Source organism: Amblyraja radiata, chromosome 9 (genome assembly GCF_010909765.2).
Source record: "Amblyraja radiata isolate CabotCenter1 chromosome 9, sAmbRad1.1.pri, whole genome shotgun sequence".
NCBI classification, from domain to species: Eukaryota; Metazoa; Chordata; class Chondrichthyes; order Rajiformes; family Rajidae; genus Amblyraja; species Amblyraja radiata.
In genome coordinates, this window is record NC_045964.1 from 36,564,403 (window position 1) to 36,586,035 (window position 21,633).

Sequence of the window (21,633 nt, forward strand, 5' to 3'; positions counted from 1 at the left end):
CGCAACAGAGAGGTAACACGGCTTAAGAGAGGCTGGATTAGCCACTTATTTCATTCAAAATTTAATTATAGGGCTAGGGGTACTGCTATCCTGATTCGTGAAAACGTTATGTTCGAACCACAGAAAACGGTGGAAGACCCTGCTGGCCGCTTTGTCATGGTCTCTGGCAAACTGCAAGACACACCTGTCATATTGGCCAGCATTTACGGTCCCAACTGGGATGACAGCTCATTTGTAACCAGATTTTTTACATCTCTCCCAAACATTGAAAATTACCACATCATTGTGGGTGGAGATTTTAATCTGGTCCAAGACTCTATACTGGACAGATCTTCGAACAAAGCCTCCACTTTAACTAAATCAGGTAGGACTATGCCTGCTTTTACCAAACAACTTGGGCTCACTGACCCATGGAGACATACATTTCCCACGACTAAATTATTTTCATTTTTTTCCCACGTGCACCGTACCTATACCCGTATAGACTTCTTCCTCTTAGATAACAGACTGCTCTCCAAAATTAAATCCAGCGAGTATCATAGCATCGTAATATCAGATCATGCTGCGACTTCCCTTGATCTTCACTTTCGTAAACGAACTAACCCCTTTAAACAGTGGAGGTTCAACTCCTCATTACTAGCAGAGGCTCACTACAAGCAATTCCTGCACTCTCAAATCATTTTATATTTTGAGCTGAATGACTCGCCGGACATAGCAAGAGGTATACTCTGGGAAGCTTCAAAAGCTTATATTAGGGGCCAACTTATCTCTTTTGTCTCCAACCTGAAAAGAGCCGAGACGTCCCAAATGGCAGACCTGTTACGAAAAATAAAGGACATTGATGATAAATACGCATCTGACCCAGACCCTAATTTTTATAAAGAACGCCTTAGGTTACAAATAGACTTTGACCTCATGTCTACCAATAAAGCCAAGTTACGACTGCTTAAATCTAGGCAACACTTTTTTGAATCTGGGGATAAAGCTGGGAAGCTTTTGGCCCATCAGGCCAGAACCGAGGCGACTTCACGGCTAATTCCAGCCATTAGATCCAGCTTAGGGGAGATTCATACCGATCCTCTTAGAATTAATGAAGCATTTGCTAAATTTTACGCTGAGCTATACGCTTCCGATTGTCCTCCCACTGCAGATGACATGTTCCGTAGTATGACGTTTCCCCGAATTGACGATGAAGCCACGAGAGTCTTGGGTGGTCCCATAACTGTCACTGAGGTCCAAGCAGCCATCACATCGCTGCAAAGCGGAAAGTCACCCGGCCCTGACGGCTTCACTGTAGAATATTACAAAGCTTTCACGGCTCTCCTCGCACCAGTCCTGAGAGATATGTACAATGAGGCTTTTTTACATCGTCGCCTACCGCCCACCTTGTCGTGGGCTACTATCTCCCTAATTCTTAAAAAGGAGAAAGATCCTCTGCTTTGTAGTAGCTATAGACCAATTTCACTCTTGAATGTGGACCTCAAAATCCTCTCTAAAGTTCTTGCGCTCCGTCTTCAACAAGTGATGCCCTTTATTATCTCATTAGATCAAACAGGGTTTATGCCAGGCCGACAGTCCTACCACAATACTAGGCGTCTCCTTAACATCATCCATTCACCAAGTAGTGAGACCCCGGAGATAGTGGTCTCCCTCGACGCCGAAAAAACTTTCGACAGGGTCGAGTGGAAGTACCTATATGAGGCGATGGACAGGTTTGGCCTCGGCAATAGTTTCATTTATTGGGTCAGTCTATTATACTCGTCCCCGGTGGCCTCAGTACAAACAAACGACACACTGTCGCCCCACTTCCCCCTTCGGAGAGGTACCAGGCAGGGTACCCTTGGCGGTTTGGTTACGCTCAGAGAAGGGCTTTAAAGGTATCACACGGTTTGACACAATTCATAAAGTCTCATTGTATGCGGATGACCTGCTCCTGTACATCTCGAATCCAGTCAGCTCTCTCCCTGTGATTATGAATATTTTAGAACGATTTGGGGGTGTACTCTGGTTATAAACTTAACTACCAAAAAAGTGAACTATTACCGATTAACTCATCGGCTAAGCAGCTCCCTCGCTCTTTAACCTCATTCAAATGGGCGGAGGACGGATTTCGCTACCTCGGCGTTTTTATTACAATACCTATATTTGATATGTTCCGCACAAACTTCCTGCCTCTGGTTGAGAAAGCTGAAAGAGACTTTGACAGCTGGTCAGTCTTACCGTTATCCCTCGCGGCCCGGATAAATCTGGTCAAGATGGTCGTCCTACCCAAATTCCTGTACCTTTTCCAGCATGTTCCTATATTTATCACTAAATCTTTTTTTGATAAATTAGAAAGGAGAATATCTAAATTTTTATGGGGTAGCAAACCGGCCAGAATTCGAAAGGCGATACTGCAGTCTCCTAAGAATGACGGCGGTTTGGCACTTCCTGACTTTAGGCGATACTACTGGGCTGCTAACTTGCAAAAAATCCTGTACTGGATGAATGATGATTGCGACCACCTACCGACCTGGGTACACATGGAAAAGGCGAGTTCACATCTCCCGTTGCGGTCTGTCCTATGCTCTCAACTCCCCCTTTCTATAACATCTGCAGGTGCAGGCCCAATTGCGTCCCTCTCGCTCAAGATATGGAGTCAATTTAGGAAAAACTTTGGTTTACAAGGCCCTTCCATCTTGACCCCACTGCTTAAAAATCACATCTTTAAACCTTCAAGTACAGACTCCGCATTCAAAACCTGGCATAGTAATGGCATCAGTAGTATCAAAAACCTATACAAGGATGGCATTTTTTCGTCTTTTGCGGAGCTTTCGTACAACTATAGCCTCCCAAACTCCCACCTTTTTCGTTTTTTCCAGATTAGGAATTTTGTGAAGAAGATATTCCCCCATTTCCCAAATCGTCCCCCTGAAACCCTGACTGATTCCATCCTAGCTCTAGATCCCAACCGGAAGAAATGCATCTCTTTTTTGTACAACTTGTTAGGGTCGGTTATATTGAAACCTTATACCTCATTAAAAGCTGCGTGGGAGGGCGAGCTGAATACGAAACTAACAGACCAGCAATGGGACTCTGCCTTGGATTTGATCCATTCTTCCTCCATATGTGCCCGTCATGGCCTAATCCAATGCAAAGTCCTTCACAAAGTCCACTACACAAACGCAAGATTATCTAGAATATACCCCGCTGTTAAAGACACCTGCAGCAGATGCAATCAATCCCCTGCCAACCATAGTCATATGTTTTGGTCTTGCCCTAAGCTAGCAACCTTTTGGAGGAGTGCTTTCGACGTGCTAAGCAGAGCCTATGGCCAGACTATTCCTCCAAACCCACTGTCAGCTATTTTTGGTATTCCCCCCAACACCAACCTCTCTGTTGCGTTGAAGCGGGTCCTGGCTTTTACAACCCTGTTAGCCCGGAGACTGATTTTGCTTAACTGGAGACTTACCTGTCCCCCGACACACGCCCGCTGGATCAAGGAGGTGCTCTACAACTTAAAGCTTGAAAAACTTAGGTTCTCTCTCAAAGGCTCTACCAAGACATTCCTAGATACATGGAACCCTTTCCTGGAACTTGTTAACTCTCTTAACTTGTTTCCGGACTCGGAAGAGGACTGAGTGCCCTCTATCACAGCTCTGTCTTATTGCAGCTGCTATCCCCTCAACCCCCCCCCCCCCCCCCCCCCTCCTTCCCCACAATTTATTTTTTATTTTTTTTAATTTATTTTTTATTTTTTATTTATTTGTGTGGATGTGTACGTATGTGAGTGTTGTTTGTCCCCGGGTGGCGAGGGTGGGTAAGGGTAAGGGTAAGGGTTTTGAGGGTCGTTTACATACTGTTGTACAATTATGTCCTGATTATCACTGTCTGTTCTCATTGTATGTATGCAAATTGCTGTTAAATTCAAAATTCAAATAAAAAGATTTAAACTAAAAAAGTCAACATGAAAATAGAAAAGCTGCTGAACCATGAGTGTTGCTCTTAATTGGTGTTTGCACATATTGAATTATATCTTTATGATATTTGAGGATGAAAATAAATCAACCCGGGTGGTTACGGGAGTAAGTATTGCTTAACTTTTTGTGAAATTTGTTTTTGTTTCCTTCAGTTGTGGGGCAGCATTGTTTGCTTAGACAGAGCTGGACTTCCATGAGTCAGCCTCCATCAACCATGTAATGGCATAATGGTATTCAAGATGACTACAAAAGGAGCTTTGGATTCTTTCTGTAGTTTTATAAAATCATGAATTGAACTAGTTAAGAATAATGGATTTAAAAAAAATTGCTGTAGATAATAATGCAGAAAGGAAGTAAAATGGGGGCATTTTGCTCTCAATTGTAGGTAGCAAGATGTGACAAGCAATATAAAGCTGATTGGGAATAGTAGTGAAAGGGCATACATATAACTCAGGTAAGGAAGGTGATGACCTAGACTGGTCTTACTGTCAGATTTCTGCTGAAATTTTCCGTACATCAGGAAGCATTGAAGGACAGTGTGGCAGTGGAAACTTATGCTGGCACTCCAATGGTGTGTGAGCGGGAACTTATGTAGAAATGGGCAGGTGATTTAAAAAAAGCTCAATCACCTGCTGTCCTTCATCCCTTCACATGAGAAACAATCAAGATAGCAAGGACATTTGACGTTAGAATTGGAAGCAGTGAAAGGGACGCTGAGCTCCCTTTTCAGATTGTGCCAGGTTGAGAATCATATTTGACAGTCTGGAACTGGCAGGGAGAAGCTCTCTCTCTCTCTGTGACAGCTGTGTTTGGCACAAGATCAAAGATGTTTTGTAATGGTATTATTCAAGGTATGGAAGACAATATGCGGCAGAAGAAGAATGTTGCATGCCATTCTTCCAAGCATGACCCTGAACAATGTGATCAGAAGGATAAGGTTGAGGAAGAATTGCAGACTGCTGCCGTGGTCAGTGTCTGCATGTACATTGAATTTGATTTTAGATAACTAACCAATCACACCCCACCCTCCTCCTTTATCCTCTCTCTCCCTTGTGCCCCACCTGGATGCACACTAATTTCCTCCACTATTGCCCCCCTCTCCCCCCTTCCTATTCCCATCCCATTATGCCTACATTCCTTCTTCTGGCTTCACATTTGGTGCCTTTTCTCTCCTTATCTCACAACCTTTGTCTTCTTTTGTCTTCTCTGATCTTTGTCTAATCAAAACCTGCCTCACCTTTATACACCTATCACTCACCCAGATTTTTCCGTCCCCACCTCTCTTAAAACTTTCACACCCCTATTGCAATCAGTCTGAAGAAGAGTCTTGACCCGAAACATTGCCTATTCATGTCCTCCTAACCCATTGAGTTACTCCAACACTTTTTCAGTTCAGTTGTTTTTTGTTGTCTCTCTGATTTGTGTCATTTCAACTAATGAAAGTGTAACTTTCCCATAGCATTAGCCTGACAGTATTACATTTCAGAATATCCTCATTCTGATATCACCTACTTTCAGATTTTCCATGGACATTCTTTTCATATTATTCGAGTGGAATTATGCTACATTATGCTCCTGTATCCAGTTTTAGTTTGAGGTTTCAGTTGCAAAATTATTTCTAATCCACTTTCCGACCTGAATGGCAGTGTGGAGTTCATTTTTCTAAGAAATGCCATGCTTAGTCACCCCCTGCAAAAAAGTGCTTCTAATATCTAATCTGCTCTTAAATTCTATCATCTTTCATAGCAGAGATGCTCCGCTCATTCATTTTTCATAGGTCATTTTACTCTTCCTTTGGCATATCCTCTGTTTTCCAAGTCATTGTGCTGCAATTTGATTCAAATGCAGGGTTTTTCCCCCCCGCTATGAATTCATCTCGTAGTGCACAGCACCACCAAAGATAAAGCAAATTTGAGGTACTGCTGGTTCCAAACAGAACTGTGTTCATATCTCAATAGGATCCTAATATGTAATGCAGTGGATCAGATGGAGGGTCAATACTGTTCACTGTATCGTTTGATTAAGTGGTTAGTAATAAAATACTATCAATCAAAATAATTTTATAAACATTATGGAAAGAAAATCAACTAATTGACCCATGTTCAACATTGATGCTTTATTTTTATATTGAAAAAATGTTTTTTCAATTTAAATAGAATTATTTGCATTTTAGGATTTGACATCAATATTGAAAACATTCTTTTAAATTCTTTTATTGGTCACATATCTTGTACCAAGGAAGAAAATAAGAGAGAACATGAAACTACACGATAGAATAAAATTATTTTGTATTTAAGTATTTTAGGAACACATTACATGTTATGTAATCTTTCTAACAAGGATGATAATTGCAAATATTGGAGTGATAAAATAAGACCATGTTGCATTGAATAATGTTAAATTCATTTTTAATATATTGGCAGAACTAAGACATTTGTACAAAAAAAAAGTTAAAATGTGGTTCATTTTGATTCAAAGTTTTTATAAATCTTTAATCTAAGAGTCACTCACAAAAGCAGATATCCAGCTTACTTATCTTCTTGGATGCTGATAGCAATTTTGTAATCAGTTATAGCTTGGTCAGTCAAACCCAAATGGCCACGGACATCCGCGCGGAGTTTGTAAAATAGAGCATCGTCTGGCATTAGCAATAGTGCTAGAAAAGTATGGTAAAGGCATGTTAAAAGTATAATAAATATCTTACTTATATCTGCTTTTTCATGTTAACAATTATAGTATGCATAATCATATCTATTTACTTTTAAAACTCTGATCTTGGATGTGTATGTATTTGTGTGTATGTATTTGTGTGTGTGTGTGTGTGTGATGTTCGTGTGGGTTTCACATCTCCTCGAAAACACAACGCGCCAACGGTGACATTTTCACATATTCCGATAGAGATTTAAGTCAAAATTCGCCTTATCTGAAAATTTGATGCATTATTTCTCGAGTTATTTATGAAAATGTTCACAAATGTGCAGAAACTTGGAAAAAATAACTGCTTTTCCCCCGTGCATACAGCTGTGATGTCACATTGGGATTGGAGCCCTGCTCGCAACATTGTACACCGAGTTCTGCTCGCCCTAGCAAGTGCAAATGGATTTTTTTTAAGTCACAGTACACTGAGTTCTGCTAGCTAGCAAGTGCAAGTGCATTTTTTTTTAAGTTTAAAAATGAGGGAGGTTGCATGAGGCGAAATGAGCAGCCCCTGCGCAGCTGTCGGCTATGGGTGAGTGGTGGAATATTGCATTGGGGAACGGGTTGCGTTGGGGGACCAGGCCTCCCGTGGGGGCTATGGGTGAGTGGTGGAATATTGCGTTGGGGAACGGGTTGCATTGGGGGACCAGGCCTCCCATGTGACAGGGACCCAACGGGTCCCACTTGGACTAGTGCCTATTAAAAGTCTGATCTTGGATGTGTGTGTGTGTTTATTTGTTTGTTTGTGATCACATCTTCTTAAAAAATCGACATGCTAACGGTAAAACTTATACATATTCCGGTAGAGATTTTCCCCCTGGAGTCGAAAATCGCCTTCTGAAAAATTCATGCTTTATTTCTCGAGTTATTAATGAAAATGTTCAAAAATCTGAAAAAAACTTTGGGGAAAAAAATGGCTATCTTCTTGCTCGCGCTTTGAGTGATGTCACCCGTCACAATGGGTCTGCGTGCTGCCATTATTCAAAAGACGCAGCCCTCTCACCCCCCCCCCCCCCCCCCCCACCACCTCTCCCTCCCCCCTCCTCTACCCCCTCCTCTCCCTCCTTCCCCCCATTATTCAAAAGACTCTTGGGGGTCACTTCCTCTTGGGGATCGCTTTCTCTCGGCTCCTCGGTCGGCTCCTCTCTCTCCCCCCCCCCCCCCCCCCCCCCCCCCCGGCCTCTCACTTCGCCCGGCCTCTCTTGCACCATCCCCCGGCCTCTCTTCCAACCCCCAGGCCCCTCTCCCAACCCCTCTCCCTCTCACCTCCCCCCTCCCCCTCCCCCTACCTCTCTAGACGCGCCTGCGTGTTCGGGGCTATGCATGAGTGGATAGGGTGGGGATGGGGTAAAAGGAGCGAATGAATAATATTAATATACTACCAAGGGGGGTGGTTAGTGTGTGTGTCCCAATTGGTCTAGTTAAAGCTTATAAAATGTGCCTTTATTATTTGTAATTTGTCTTTGGTTTACTATGGAACATTTTTTAGATTATTTCCAATTAGTGATAAAGGTTTGCTCTTTAAAATAAAGGGAAATAACAATGTATAAGTCAGGTAAACTGTCCTTATAGAAAAGACAAACAAGCTGTACATAATTTGCAGTGTCTGCTCAAATTTAACAGGACACGCAGCGTCTCTGCAGAGAAGGAATGGGTGATGTTTTGGGTCGAGTTCCATACTACACTGCTCGAATTTAACATCTATACACATTACTTCAAAAGCTGCAACATTCAGATAATGTCAAAAACAAATTCAAAGCAACACCAAAAGGATTTGTCCATATTTAGTATTTTTATTTAATTTCTCTCTATTTCTCTATACGAGGAAATTTAAATAGTACAGGTCCACCACCGATTTTCCGGCTACCGATGGTCTGGCACTTCTATTAATCTGGACAAAATTATGAGTGCACTTGAAATCCCCCCTAGAAGCCCTCCACAAAAATATAGCGCATTGGCCAGGTGAGGTGACCGATCTCTGCCACGTCGGGAGTTCCCGGCCAATCGGCGAGTTGAATTTGCCCCTGTGGCCGGGGCTCAGCTGGAGCCGGCAGATCCATTCCCAAAACCAACTTCCGAGGCCACGCATAATACCTGTGCCCAAGGAGAGTAAGGTAAATGCCTCAACGACTACAAACTGGTGGCACTCAAGATGTTAAAGTGCTTCAAGATGTTGGTTCAGACGCAAATCAACTTCTGCCTAAATAATGATTCACTTCTGCCTACTGCCACAACAGATCAACAGCATTTGTGCTAGATTGCTTGGTCAACAAGAGTGTGTACTTCAAGCTGTTCATCAACTACAGCTCACTATTCAAAACCATCATGCCTTCCAAAATCATTGTTCGGCTTGGAGAATTGGATCTCTGTTCTGGATCCTTGACTTTCTCGTTGGCAGACCTCAATCGGTATGAATTAGCAACCACACCTCCTCCTCACTGACCATCAGCATAAGGGCACCACAGGACCTCATCCTTAACCCCCTGCTCTTTAGCCCCGACTGATGACAATGCCACGTTGAAATTCACTGACAATACCACTGTCGTCAGAGGAATTAGTAATGACGAATCAGAGTATAGGAGGAAGATCGATAATCTGGTAGAGTAGTGCCAGAACAAAAGCCTAGGGATCATACACCGCTTGGGAATGAAGATCATTGCTGAAAGTGGACGTTACTTGGTATCATGATCTCCCCCTTATAGAACGGATCTAGGGCCCACTTACATTCCTTTGGAGAATTATTCTCATCAAAGTTTAATGACTGCCTGACTGTTTCCAAAGTTATAGCCATATGGGACTCGCCAATTAGAAGGTCTGATAGTATACTCTGCAGGTGCTAAGACAGAGATTTAGAGAAATAATTCATAAAGGGGAAATTTGGGACAACTGAATGCTCAAGTATCAGTGGTGCTTTGGAAGGTGGGACAATACACAGCAATAGATGATTAGAGAATTGGAGGAGTTGCATAAATGAAGAGGATTGCAGAGGTTTTTAGATTAGAATAATCATTTTGACTTGAAAATATTCACCAGGGATTGATGGGCAAGTAGGCAGAATACAGTAGCAAAGCAATAGAGCTGATGCCTCTCATCGCCAGAGATTGGGTTCGATGCTGACCTCGGTTGCTGTCTGTGTGTGGTTTATAGATTCTCCTTGTGGATTTTTCCAGTGCTCCGGTTTCCTCCCATATCCCAAAGACGTGCATGTTTATAGGTTAATTGGCTTCTGTAAAATGTGCCTAGTATGTAGGATGCTAAAGTGGGATATTATTCAACTAGTGTGAACGGGTGATTGATAGTCAATGTGTACGGTGGTACCAGAGGACCTGTTTTCATGCTGTATCTCTAAACATAAACTTGGAGCTGGAATTTGGATGTTGGAGGTTATTTGGAATTGTGTAGTTCATTAATTGGGAATATATGAGGTAAAGAAACTGAAGCAAGCTCTTGGAGAGCACTCCAGATATATAGGTAGGTAGCCTTCTTGATGGATAAGATGAGTTTTCAAACATGGCATTAAAAACAAAGCTGCAAATGATTTGGTTCACTTGACAAAATTGAAAAAGAGGATCAGAGATGGTATGATCAAAGTTTCTGATGTAAATATTGTTTATCCAATTGTAAACGATGTGTATCCAACACAATATTGGACAAAAGATCTGTTAGCACTAAGGCACTTGAATTGCCAAGGCAACCAATACAACAATGTATTATTATTACTTGTTGTTATGCAGATGAGCAACTGCATGTGAATAATATATTCCTGGATCAATTTCCAAATATCCAGTTGATTATAGACATGAAGTGCAGAGAACATTTATTAGAACATTTCATTGCATCTTACAGGACCTATCACACTGCTAAAAATATATACTGTAAATGTCTATGCTGTTTCTTGCCTTGTGAATAATCTTTTTCAGCATCCTGGTACTGCTTTAGAGTGGCAAAGAGGTTTGCTCTGTTAAAGTATATGTGAGCTGAGTAAGGACTAAGTTTAATAGCTTCCTCAAAGTCCTCCAGTGCCTCTTTGACAAGCTTAAGCATAACACGACAAATTGCTCGATTCAGCAAAGCAGATTCATCTCTTGGTTGCAGATCGATTGCCTTGGTGTACTGATCATGGGCCTGCAAAGTAATAGTACTGAGATAATTAAAAGTTGTCACATTTCAGTGTTGACATTTTTTCCATTTAACAGAATCTGGAGTAATTCTGTCCAGCACTCGCACACAAAACATACTGTTAACACAGAACTACAAAATATCTGTCAATAATTAGTAATCATGAATCAGATATTGAGCAATAAAGCATAATTTGTCAAAGGACAAAACTGTCTCTAACAGGTCCCAAGTCTTGAATATTTCTCAATGCATATCTTTTCAAATATGTTAGCGTCCTTTCTTAATTTGTCATGTCAATTTGATATTTTTATACACTTAAAGCGAAGTGTATAGAGCTATTAATGAGACATGCAACCTCACATACTATATAGAGCACTTGGGGATTAATATTAATTGTAGCCAAATTAGTTTAAAGGCATTACAGAATAGGTACGGAGACAATTTTTCTTCTTCGCCATTTAGGTGGTTAATTAATGGAGCAAAATTTGAATTGGACAACTTATTCGCTTTTTTTTCTGATTTCCAACAGAATGCACTGCAGTATATGCTCCCCTTAAGCACTGTCAACAGGCAAATTAAGCTGTACCGGGAAAGCCAACTATAGTTGTGACTGGTATGCTGAAGATCAGTGCCAGCACAAACATTTGTGACTCGATCTGCAATTTGGACTCATTGTAGATAAAATGCCACTCAGATACCAAAAGGTCATGTGAGAGGAGCAGAATTAGGCCATTCGGCCCATCAAGTCTACTCTGCCATTCAATCATGGCTGATCTATCTGTCCCTCCTAATCCCATTCTCCGGTCTTCTAATATCAAGGGCATTCACTCTATATGTACTCTGACTTGTTCTAACTCACTATTTCTCTTGAACCCTGCACTTTCACCACATAGTCTACAAGACTACTTGTTGATTATTTGTTACTGAAAAAGCAGAGCTTTTTTCAGCTGCAAAGCATTTATTCTACAAACACAAAGACTTCTCACAGCCTGGCAACTATCTTAAAATGAACTTGACTTTACACTACATTGGTGTCATGATTATCTCTTATATGTGCATCTACATTGCATAACATTGCCAGATTCCACCTTTCCTTATCTTATCTACTGCTGAAAACATCATATATGCCCCTGTTACCTCTAAGTGAATTAGTTAAATACATTTCATGCCATCTTTTCATGTTCCAACTTTCATAAAAGTGTGTTCATCCACAACTCCTACCCATATTCTAGTTCCATTCATCTATCACCCTATAGTTGCAGTAGGAAGGAATTGCAGATGCCGAGTTACACCAAAGATAGACACAAAATGCTGGAGTAACCCAGCGGGTCAGGCAGCATCTCTGGAGAAAAGGAACGGGTGTCATTTCGGTTCGGGACCCTTCTTCGGACCCTCTGACCCGACCCGAATGTCACCTATTCCTTTTTGTGTAATTTCTTGTTAACACCCCCTGAATTGATAACTTTTATAAATATGTTTTCCATTTGTAAACAAGAACCAACATTAAACAGCTATGCAAAAAATCATCACTACGGATGCAACAGTCAGAGAAAGATCTGATAATTACCAACAAATATGTTTAAAGCAAATTCGTTTTGTAAAATATTACTTTTCATATGACATTTAATTACTGAAAATCACAGATATATCTTACCTTGGGGATTTGAACCACTACTAACCTGGTTTTTAGATCTTAATATAAACAATATGTTTTCAGATTCATGTGTTCAGGTTATAAACTATTTGTTTACCTTTTAGATTTTATGCTATTCACCATTTTCTACGAAGGAACTGTTTAGTAATTAGGATTTGAAATATTTGGTCAAGGGTCAAGAGTCAAGAGTGTTTTATGAATGAATGAATGAATAAGTTTATTGGCCAAGTATTCACATACAAGGAAATTGCCTTGGTGCTCCACCCGCAAGTCTCAACAGTCAGTTAGGAATGACACATAAAACATTAAACATTAATAATAAAACATTATTGATTAAACATGTGAATTAAATAAAATACCAGAGCAAAAGGAGGCTTCAAATTTTTGGTAATTGAGTAGAGCTACTACTCGTGGAAAAAAAGCTGTTTTTATGTCTGGCTGTGGCAGCTTTGACGGTCCAGAGTCGCCTTCCAGAGGGAAGTTATTCAAAGAGTTTGTGGCCAGGGTGAGAGGGATCAGAGATAATCTTACCCGCTCGCTTCCTGGCCCTTGCAGTGTATAGTCCGTCAATGGAGGGAAGCTTGCAGCCAATAATCTTCTCAGCTGATCGAACGATTCGCTGCAGCCTCCGGATGCCGTGCTAGGTGGCTGAGCCCAACCAGACCATGATGGGGAAGGTGAGAACAGACTCTACGATGGCCGTATAGAATTGGACCATCATTGCCTGTGGCAGATTGTGCTTCCTCAGCTACCGCAGGAAGTACATCCTCTGTTGTGCCTTTTTGACTGTGGAGTCGAAGGTAGCCCCCCATTTGAGGTCCTTGGACATGATAGTTCCCAGGAATTTAAAAGACTCCACAGACGTGACTGTGGTGTTGGTGATGGTGAGTGGGGGGAGGGGAAGGGGAGCTCTCCTAAAGTCTACAATCAATTCCACTGTCGTAAGAGCATTGAGCTCCAGGTTGTTGCGATGGCACCAGGATGCCAGCTGTGTCACTTCCTGTCTGTAGGCAGATTCTTCCCCATCCTGGATCAGTCCAATCAGGGTTGTGTTGTCCGCAAACTTGAGTAGCTTGACAGAGGAGTCAGTGGAGGTGCAATCATTGGTGTAGAGGGAGTAGAAGAGAGGGGAGAGTACACAGCCTTGCTCCTATGCTGAGGGTCTGCGGGTCCGAGATGTGCTTTCCCAGCCCCACATGCTGCTTCCTGTCTGTCAGGAAGCTGGTGATCCACCGACAGAGGGGTTCAGGAACAGTCAACTTGGAAAGTTTGTAGTGTAGTAACTCTGGTACAATGGTGTTGAATGCAGAGCTAAAATCAACAAACAAAATCCTCGCATAGGTCTCCTGGTGGTCTAGGTGTTGGAGGATGAAATGCAGGCCCAGGTTGACTGCGTCATCTACAGATCTATTGGCCCGATATGCAAACTGCAGAGGGTCCAGAAGGGGGTTCGTGATATTTTTCCCCTTGGCCAGCACAAGCTTTTCAAGGGTCTTCATGACTACAGATGTCAGTGCGACAGGCCTGTAGTCATTAAGACTGGTAATCCTTGCCCTTTTGGGTGCAGGGACAAGAGTGGAGGCTTTGAAGCAGGCAGGGACAGTACAGGTTTGCAGGGACTGGTTGAAAATGTCTGTGTCGTCCGGTGCCAGTTGTTCGGCACAGAGCTTGAGAGTAGAGGGGGAAATATTGTCCAGTTCTGAAGATTTCTGGTTTTTCTGTCTTCTGAACAGCCTCTCCTCCTCCTCTACTTTTAATGTTGATGATGGAGAAGTAGCAGCCAGAGTATCATGTGGAATGGGCACTGCTGGTGGCCTCAGACAGGGTGAGCACGCGGATCCGACGGTCTACAGCGATATGAAACTGCGGAGCACTTTGACCGCATCGCCAGACCAGACTAATCCCTGCAATACTGACCTAGTGCCACCACCAGGGCATCAGGCTTTTATGGCCAAGATAAGAATATAGTTTTAAGAACTTTGCAACTTGAAGAATACAAGTGGTGTTGGAAATATAGCGCCTCTTTGTATACCCAGTGTCGTCTACTATTCTTACACTACATTTGTTGCATTCTTGTACATGGGCATGATTGTACCCATGCATAATAATATTTTACTGAATTATATGCAAAAAAGAATTCCACTGTATCTAGTTACATAGAAACATAGAAAATAGATGCAGGAGTATGCCATTCGGCCCTTCGAGCCTGCACCACTATTCAATATGATCATGGCTGATCATCCAACTCAGTATCCTGTACCTGCCCTCTCTCCATACCCCCTGATCCCTTTAGCCACAAGGGCCACATCTAACTCCCTCTTAAATATAGCCAATGAACTGGCCTCAACTACCTTCTGTGGCAGGGAGTTCCAGAGATATTTTTTTTGGGTACATGTGACAATAAAGTACCATTGATCTGTGGCCTAAACGGGAAGTGGGCTAACCACAGGGTGACACGGTGATGCATCGGTAGAGTTGCAGCATAATAGCCCCAGAGACCGAGGATCGATCGTGACTACAGGTGCTGTCTGTTCTCCGGGATCTCCGGTTTCCTCCCACATTCCAAAGGCATACATGTTTGTCGGTTAATTGGCTTGGTATAATTGTAAATTGTCCCGAATGCGTAGGGTAGTGTTAGTGTGCGGGGATCTCTGGTCGGCGCAGATTCGGTGGGTCGAAGGGCCTGTTCTGCGTTGAATCTCTAAACTAAACTAAACCTTTGGAATGAGAAGGGAATAGACTGGGATAAATTGAAACCATAACTGAAAATGGTGACTTTCAAAGAACTGATGTTTTGGGTGTAGACTGGTAAATCCCACAAGGGGGAACTAAAGTGAAAGGAAAAATATGATTAAAGAAGGAAAGCAAGATTGAATGTAGAAGATGAGGGGAAATAAGATGAAAAGTATGAGGAGAATGGCAGGTACCTTCAAGAGAATCCAAAAGTCTTACCCTGGCATGTAAATGTAAGTTATAAGAAGAGGAACAGTGCTAATTAGAGATTTAAGTAGCAATCAATGTGTATAGCAGCAAAAGGCATTGTCGTAAACCCATAAATGTATTTCCTATCAGGCATTACTGAGGAGAATGATATTGCCAACATCTCGGTTGAAGGGGAGATAATAGAAACAATGGATGGGATGAAAACTGTTGAGATATCTATCTATATTACTAAAAGTCTGTTCTTGACCGGTTTTGGCGATCTGTGCTGCGATTTCTGAGAGAACGCCGCCACCTACGGCCGTCATTTTTGGCCACCTCGCTCAGAGCCCCCCTCCGCCGCATGTGTGCCGAGGATTTTTCCAGTCGGTGAAAAATGACAGAGATATTAATGATTTTACAAAATTCCCCATTCTCTCTGCTGCCCCCACTGGCGGCAGGGGGGATGGACTATAAAACCAGGAAGTGGTGTGCCTCAATTAGTCTGCAAGCTGGAGGAAGGCAGCGGGTCACGTTTCTCTGAGCTGTGAATAACACTGAACACATGTCCACACAACTGTGAGTAAGTACCCTTAATGTGGTTTGAAAATGAAAATATGGTTAAAGTAAAAAAGCACTGCCTGCAAATGGTTGTTTGGGGGGTTTGGGTTGAAATAAAAAGGCACTCTCTCTCCCCCCCTCTCCTCTTCCCCCCCCCCTCTCCTCTCCCCCCCCCCCCTCTCCTCTCCCCCCCCTCTCCTCTCCCCCCCCTCTCCTCTCCCCCCCCTCTCCCCTCCCCCCCTCTCCTCTCCCCCCCCTCTCCTCTCCCCCCTCTCCTCTCCCCCCCTCTCCTCTCCCCCCCTCTCCTCTCCCCCCCCTCTCCTCTCCCCCCCCTCTCCTCTCCCCCCCCCTCTCCTCTCCCCCCCTCTCCTCTCCTCCTCTCCCTCTCCCCTCCCCTCCTCTCCCCTCCCCCCCCCCCCTCCCCCCCCTCCCCCCCCCTCCCTCCTTCCTCCCCTCCCCCCCTCTCTTCCCTCCCCCCTCCTCCCCTCCCCCCCCTCCTCCTCTCCCCCCCCTCTCCCTCCCCCTCTCTCCTCTCCCCCCCCTCTCCTCTCCCCCCCTCTCCTCTCTCCCCCCCCCCCCTCTCCTCTCCCCCCCCTCCTCCTCTCCCCCCCTCCCCCTCCTCTCTCTCTCCCCCTCTCCTCTCCCCCCCTCTCCTCCCTCCTCCCTCTCCCCCCCCCCCTCTCTCTCTCCCCCTCTCCTCTCCCCCCCTCTCCTCTCTCCCTCTCCCTCTCTCCCCCCTCTCCTCTCCCCCCCTCTCCTCCTCCCCCCTCTCCCCTCCCCCCTCTCCCTCCTCTCCCCCTCTCTCCCCTCCCCCCCCCTCTCTCCTCTCCCCCCCTCTCTCCCTCCCTCCCTCTCCTCTCTCTCCCCCCCTCTCTCCTCTCCCCCCCCTCCTCTCTCCCCCCCTCTCCTCTCCCCCCCCCCCTCCCTCTCCCCCCCCTCTCCTCTCCCCCTCCCCTCCCCTCCTCCTCCCCTCTCCCCCCCCCCTCCCTCTCCCTCCCCTCCCTCCCCCTCTCCCCTCCCCACTCCTCCCCTCCCTCCCCCCTCTCCCTCCCCCCTCCCCTCTCTCCCCCCCCTCTCCTCTCCCCCCCCTCCCTCCCCCCCCCTCTCCCCCCCCCCTCTCCCCCCCCCCCCTCTCCTCTCCCCCCCCTCCCCTCTCCCCTCTCCCCCCCTCCCCTCCCCTCCCTCCTCCTCTCTCCTCTCCCCTCTCCCCTCTCCCTCCTCCTCCTCTCCTCCCCTCCCCTCCTCCCTCCCCACCCCTCCCCCCCCACTCCCTCCCCTCCCTCCCCCTCCCCCGCTCTCACCCCCCCCCCCCCTCCACCCCCCCCCTCCGCTCCCCACCGCCTCCCCCTCCCCCTCTCAGCACCCCCCCGCTCCCCCCTCTCCCCCTTCCCCCACTCCTCCCTCCCCCACCGTCCCTCCCCACACCCCCTCCCCTCCCTCCATACCCCCTTCCCTCCACATCCCCACCATCTCTCACCTCTCCCCCTCCCTCACCTCTCCCACCCCTCTCTACTCCCCCTCACTCCACCCTCCTCTCTCTCCTCCACCCCCACCTTTCCCCTCTCACCCATCCTCCCTCTTCTCCTCCTCGCCACCCCCTCTCCCTCTTGCCCCTCTCTCTGTGTCTCTGCCCCTTCTCTCTCTGCCCTCACTCTCTACCCCCCCCCCCTTCTCTAGATGTGACTGCAAGTTGGGGGCTATGCGTCAGTAGATAGGGTGGTTATGGGGTAAAAGGAGCAAATTAATAATAAAATATCAAGGGGGGTAATTAGCGTGAGTGCGGGGGGGGGGGGGGGGGGGATAGTTAGTGTGTGTGACGCTGCATGCCGCCTCCCCCCCCCCCACAACCGCACGTTGGGGGAACAGACCCAACGGGTCTGCACTTGGTCTAGTAGGTACTAAAAAGCTGTCTCCATTGAAGTGATTGATTCATCAGATCTGGATGAGAGGTATTTCATGTCGCCCAGGGAAGCATATTTGGATATTGCAGAAAAGGTTGCTGTAATCTCTCAACGCTCCCTAGAACCAAGAGACACCAAATGATGACTAATACATGAGTTTTGTGGAAAAAATTGCGTGTGGGGTTTATTTCTAGTTCAATATTTTGAAAGTGACTTCAGGAAGAATCAGCCTGACAATTCCATTATTCTTTAAAACATTTTAAACAGATAAAACTTTTTGTTTTAGTTCATAAAAAAATAATTAAAAGATCTAAAATTTACAGGAGATGTGCACGTCAATTTCTTTACATAGAGGGTAGTGAGTACCTGAAACGCATAACTAGGGGTGGTGGTGGAGGCAGAAATGACAGTGGTGTTTAAGAGGCTTTTAAATAGCCAATATAGTTAAGAGTTGGTCTTTGCATCATGATCTGCACAGACACTGTGCACTAAAGTGCCTGTTCCTGTGCTGTACTGTTCCATGTTCTTATGCTACATTTGTTTTCTTCTCTCCTTAATTAACAAAAGAAAAATTGGCATTCAAAACATGGCAAGATTGAGAGCTGGAAGTAAATCCTCCATGAAATGTAGCACTCCTGAAGAATTGTATTTTGAGGAGACTGAGAACTCGGTGGGAAAAAGTGTAAAGGTTTCCTGGATAGACTATGATGACTTGGATTCACAGAATGTTTCGCAATAAAATTTTATCGAAGTCCAGAATGTCTATAACTTCTCCTGCATCCAACTATGCAAAGATAAATTATGAAAGTTCTGAGGAAATGTTACCTCAAAATCCTGAGAATACAACACCCAGCGCAATGAATGACATTAACAGTAAAACAGGGGCCAACCAATGGATTGCAAGCAAGTTTACATCTTTTAAAAGAACAATACTGTCAACAATCTTTGAAGAAAGTCTTCCAACCACATCAGAGAATCAACAGGCTTGCCAATCCAATAATGCAGAGAACACTACCAAAAACATTGTAGAAGATGATTCAACACCATTCATGCCTCTCAAGGTGAGTGGAAAGACTGAAGTTGCCCCTAGAAACACATCCAGATCATATTCTCAAAAATCATCATCTAGTTTTCATTCAAGGCTTCTTGAGAAATCTATCAGCAAAAGGAAAACTAGAAAGAGAAGAAGACTGCCGACAGAGCAGGTAAAGCCATGTTTTGTCATGATAAATGAATGATATACATTTTTTTTTAAAACATGCAATTATATTTGGCTTTAAGAACAGTGCACATTTTTACTTTGGTTTAGAGTGATTCTAGCAATTTGGCTCTGGATTCAAACTTGGGCAATGAAAGGTCTTACCAAAGTAGTGAAAACACAAATTGCAAGTTGAACCAAACACTATTCTGAATGATGCCTGCAATAGTTACCCAAACTGATGCAGTGGCTTTCCAAAGTCGGAACAGACATTGTGGGCCATAAAGCCTGTTTCTGTGCTTTACTTTTCTATGGTCTATGTTTTAAGGAACGTCACATTACAGAAAATAGTGTTATAAAAACAATTGTGTGAAAGAGGAAAAGATGGTTTGAGGGTTAAAGAATTTCAGACTCACAAATCCATAGGATTTATGTAATGCAAATAATGTTCCGTTATTCATCCAACGAGTTGTATCTAATTTGTAGCAGGGAATCACAGGTTACGGCTGAACTATCGGCACTGAAATAAATCTTAATACTGGTACAAGTTGGTGATCAATTCTATTGCAAAGATTTTTTTCAAAAAAAGGACTGATTGCAGTTCACATGTGTTTTTGTTGAATTTCTACAGCAAATTAGGATACAAGAGTGGACAATTCGCCAACTGAACAACATTGAAGAAGCCAGAAAACATGAACTCGTAATAGAATATGAATAAATACATCAAGTTAGGGTATGATGGGATATGACCTGCAGATAATAGTGTCCTTTTATGCTGGCTATTAGTAGCTCATTATTGAGATAAAGTAAGAAATCTTTAAAACCTATGCCAGAGATGTGCTGAGATATGAAAAACTTTTTTTCCAGCTGGAGAGAAATACTAAATATTGGTCAGTCTTTGGGCTAATGATGACTACATGAAAAGTGGCAGAGTGTGCTAAAGTTAATCATGTGGTAAATTAGTTAAAGTTTAACATAGTTTGATGATAAAATGTCATACCTGTTGAAATTGGCTGTTGTAGAGGTAAAGATTGGCCTGGTTGAGATAAGCCAGTGAATAGGTGGGGTCGAGAGCTATTGCTCTTTTATAGTCTCTCATAGCATCAGGTAGGTCTCCCATAAACTGGTTAATCACACCACGATTTGTAAACAACTTTGCTGATTTGGCGATCTGAAATGATATACTATATTTAAGTGAACTAATTTATTTGTAATAATAATGCAAAATGAAGTCAACAACAAGCATTTGGGATGGAGGAAAAACAGTCCAGCATTACAAAGAGTTCTGGCAGCTCCAATATATACTTGTGGTCAGCAATGAATTACTGAATCTAAGCCAAAATAAGGGAAACCCGTGTTAGAACTGTTGGAGTAATAAAACTGGGATGCCTTAAGATGGAAACCTCTGGGATATTATCACCACAATGATGGAGGTACACAGTGCATTCAAAGGGAGGTGCAGCAGATAAACTTACCTTTTAGCCCACCATGTCCATTGACAACCATCAAGCACTTATTAATCAGAACGTAGTCATTTTTCATTCTTATTTTTCATTGTATTAATTTTTCTGCAAGATGCTGAGCTTTTCAAATTGCACTGAGATATTATTTTATACAGGTATGAAGGAAATGTAAGTGCAAAAAATGCAATGAATTGCATGTAGTTAGAAATAATTTTATGGATAAAGGGGAAAAACATTATTTTGATTAAACAAGCAAAAATCTGAAGTGTTTCCGTGAATTAAATGTAGTTACACTATACAGAAGCCTTTAAGCGCAATCTGAGACCCGAGATCACAATACACTGTAGTAACTGAAAATTATTTAAATAAAAAAATTATAAATCTGAAAACACATGTTTTTATTGGAAATCGTGATGCTGAATCAATTGTTTACTTGTGATAGACTCAAAATACTGGAGTAGCTCAACGGGACAGGCAGCATCTCTGGAGAGAAGGTATCGGTGACATTTCAGGTCAAGACTTCTTCAGACTGATGTCAGGGGAGAGGGAGATACATAGATATGGAAGTGTAAGGTGTGCAAACAGGACAAAGGGAATCAAGTTCAAGGAAAATGTAGAATAGATCATTGTTAGCTGGGAGAAGTTAACAACAAATCAAACAGATAAACTGTAGTCAGAAACAGTAGGACAGCAGGGAAGGAGGAGGGATGGAGAGAGAAAACAAGGGTTACTTGAAGTTAGAGAATGCAATGTTCATATCACTAGGGTGTATGCTGCCCAAGTAAAATTTGAGGTGCTGAAGGTCAGTGTGGGAATGGGAGAGGGAGTTAAAGTGTTTAGCAACCGGGAGATCAGGTAGGTTTAGATGGACTGAGCGGAGGTGTTCAGCGAAACAATCGGCGAGCCTGCATTTGGTCTCGCCGATATATTGGAGTCCACCCCTGGAACAGCGGATGCAGTGGATGAGGTTGGAGGAGGTCCAAGTGAATCTCTGCCTCACCTGAAAGGACTGTCGGGGTCCATGGACGGAGTCGAGGACAGAGGTATAGGGACAGGTGATACATCTCCTGCGGTTGCAGGGGAAAGTACCTGGGGAGGGTATGGTTTGAGTGCGAAGGGACGATTTGGCCAATGAGTTGCGGAGGGAACGGTGTCTGTGGAA

At 43.9% G+C, this 21,633-nt stretch overlaps 1 protein-coding gene across 2 annotated transcripts in view; it reads right to left on the bottom strand.

Annotated features, from left to right (window-relative positions):
* Positions 1 to 6,098: 6,098 nt before the first annotated feature.
* Positions 6,099 to 21,633, bottom strand: part of LOC116976976 — a 78,458-nt gene continuing 62,923 nt past the window's right edge. For both annotated transcript variants that reach the window (XM_033027126.1, XM_033027125.1), the window contains exons 20-22: positions 20,009 to 20,179; positions 10,556 to 10,781; positions 6,099 to 6,615 (exon numbers count right to left, since the gene is read on the bottom strand). In XM_033027126.1, coding sequence (XP_032883017.1) covers positions 6,488 to 6,615; positions 10,556 to 10,781; positions 20,009 to 20,179 — 525 coding nt within the window. In that variant the 3' untranslated portion in view covers positions 6,099 to 6,487. The remainder of the gene's footprint in view (positions 6,616 to 10,555; positions 10,782 to 20,008; positions 20,180 to 21,633) is intronic.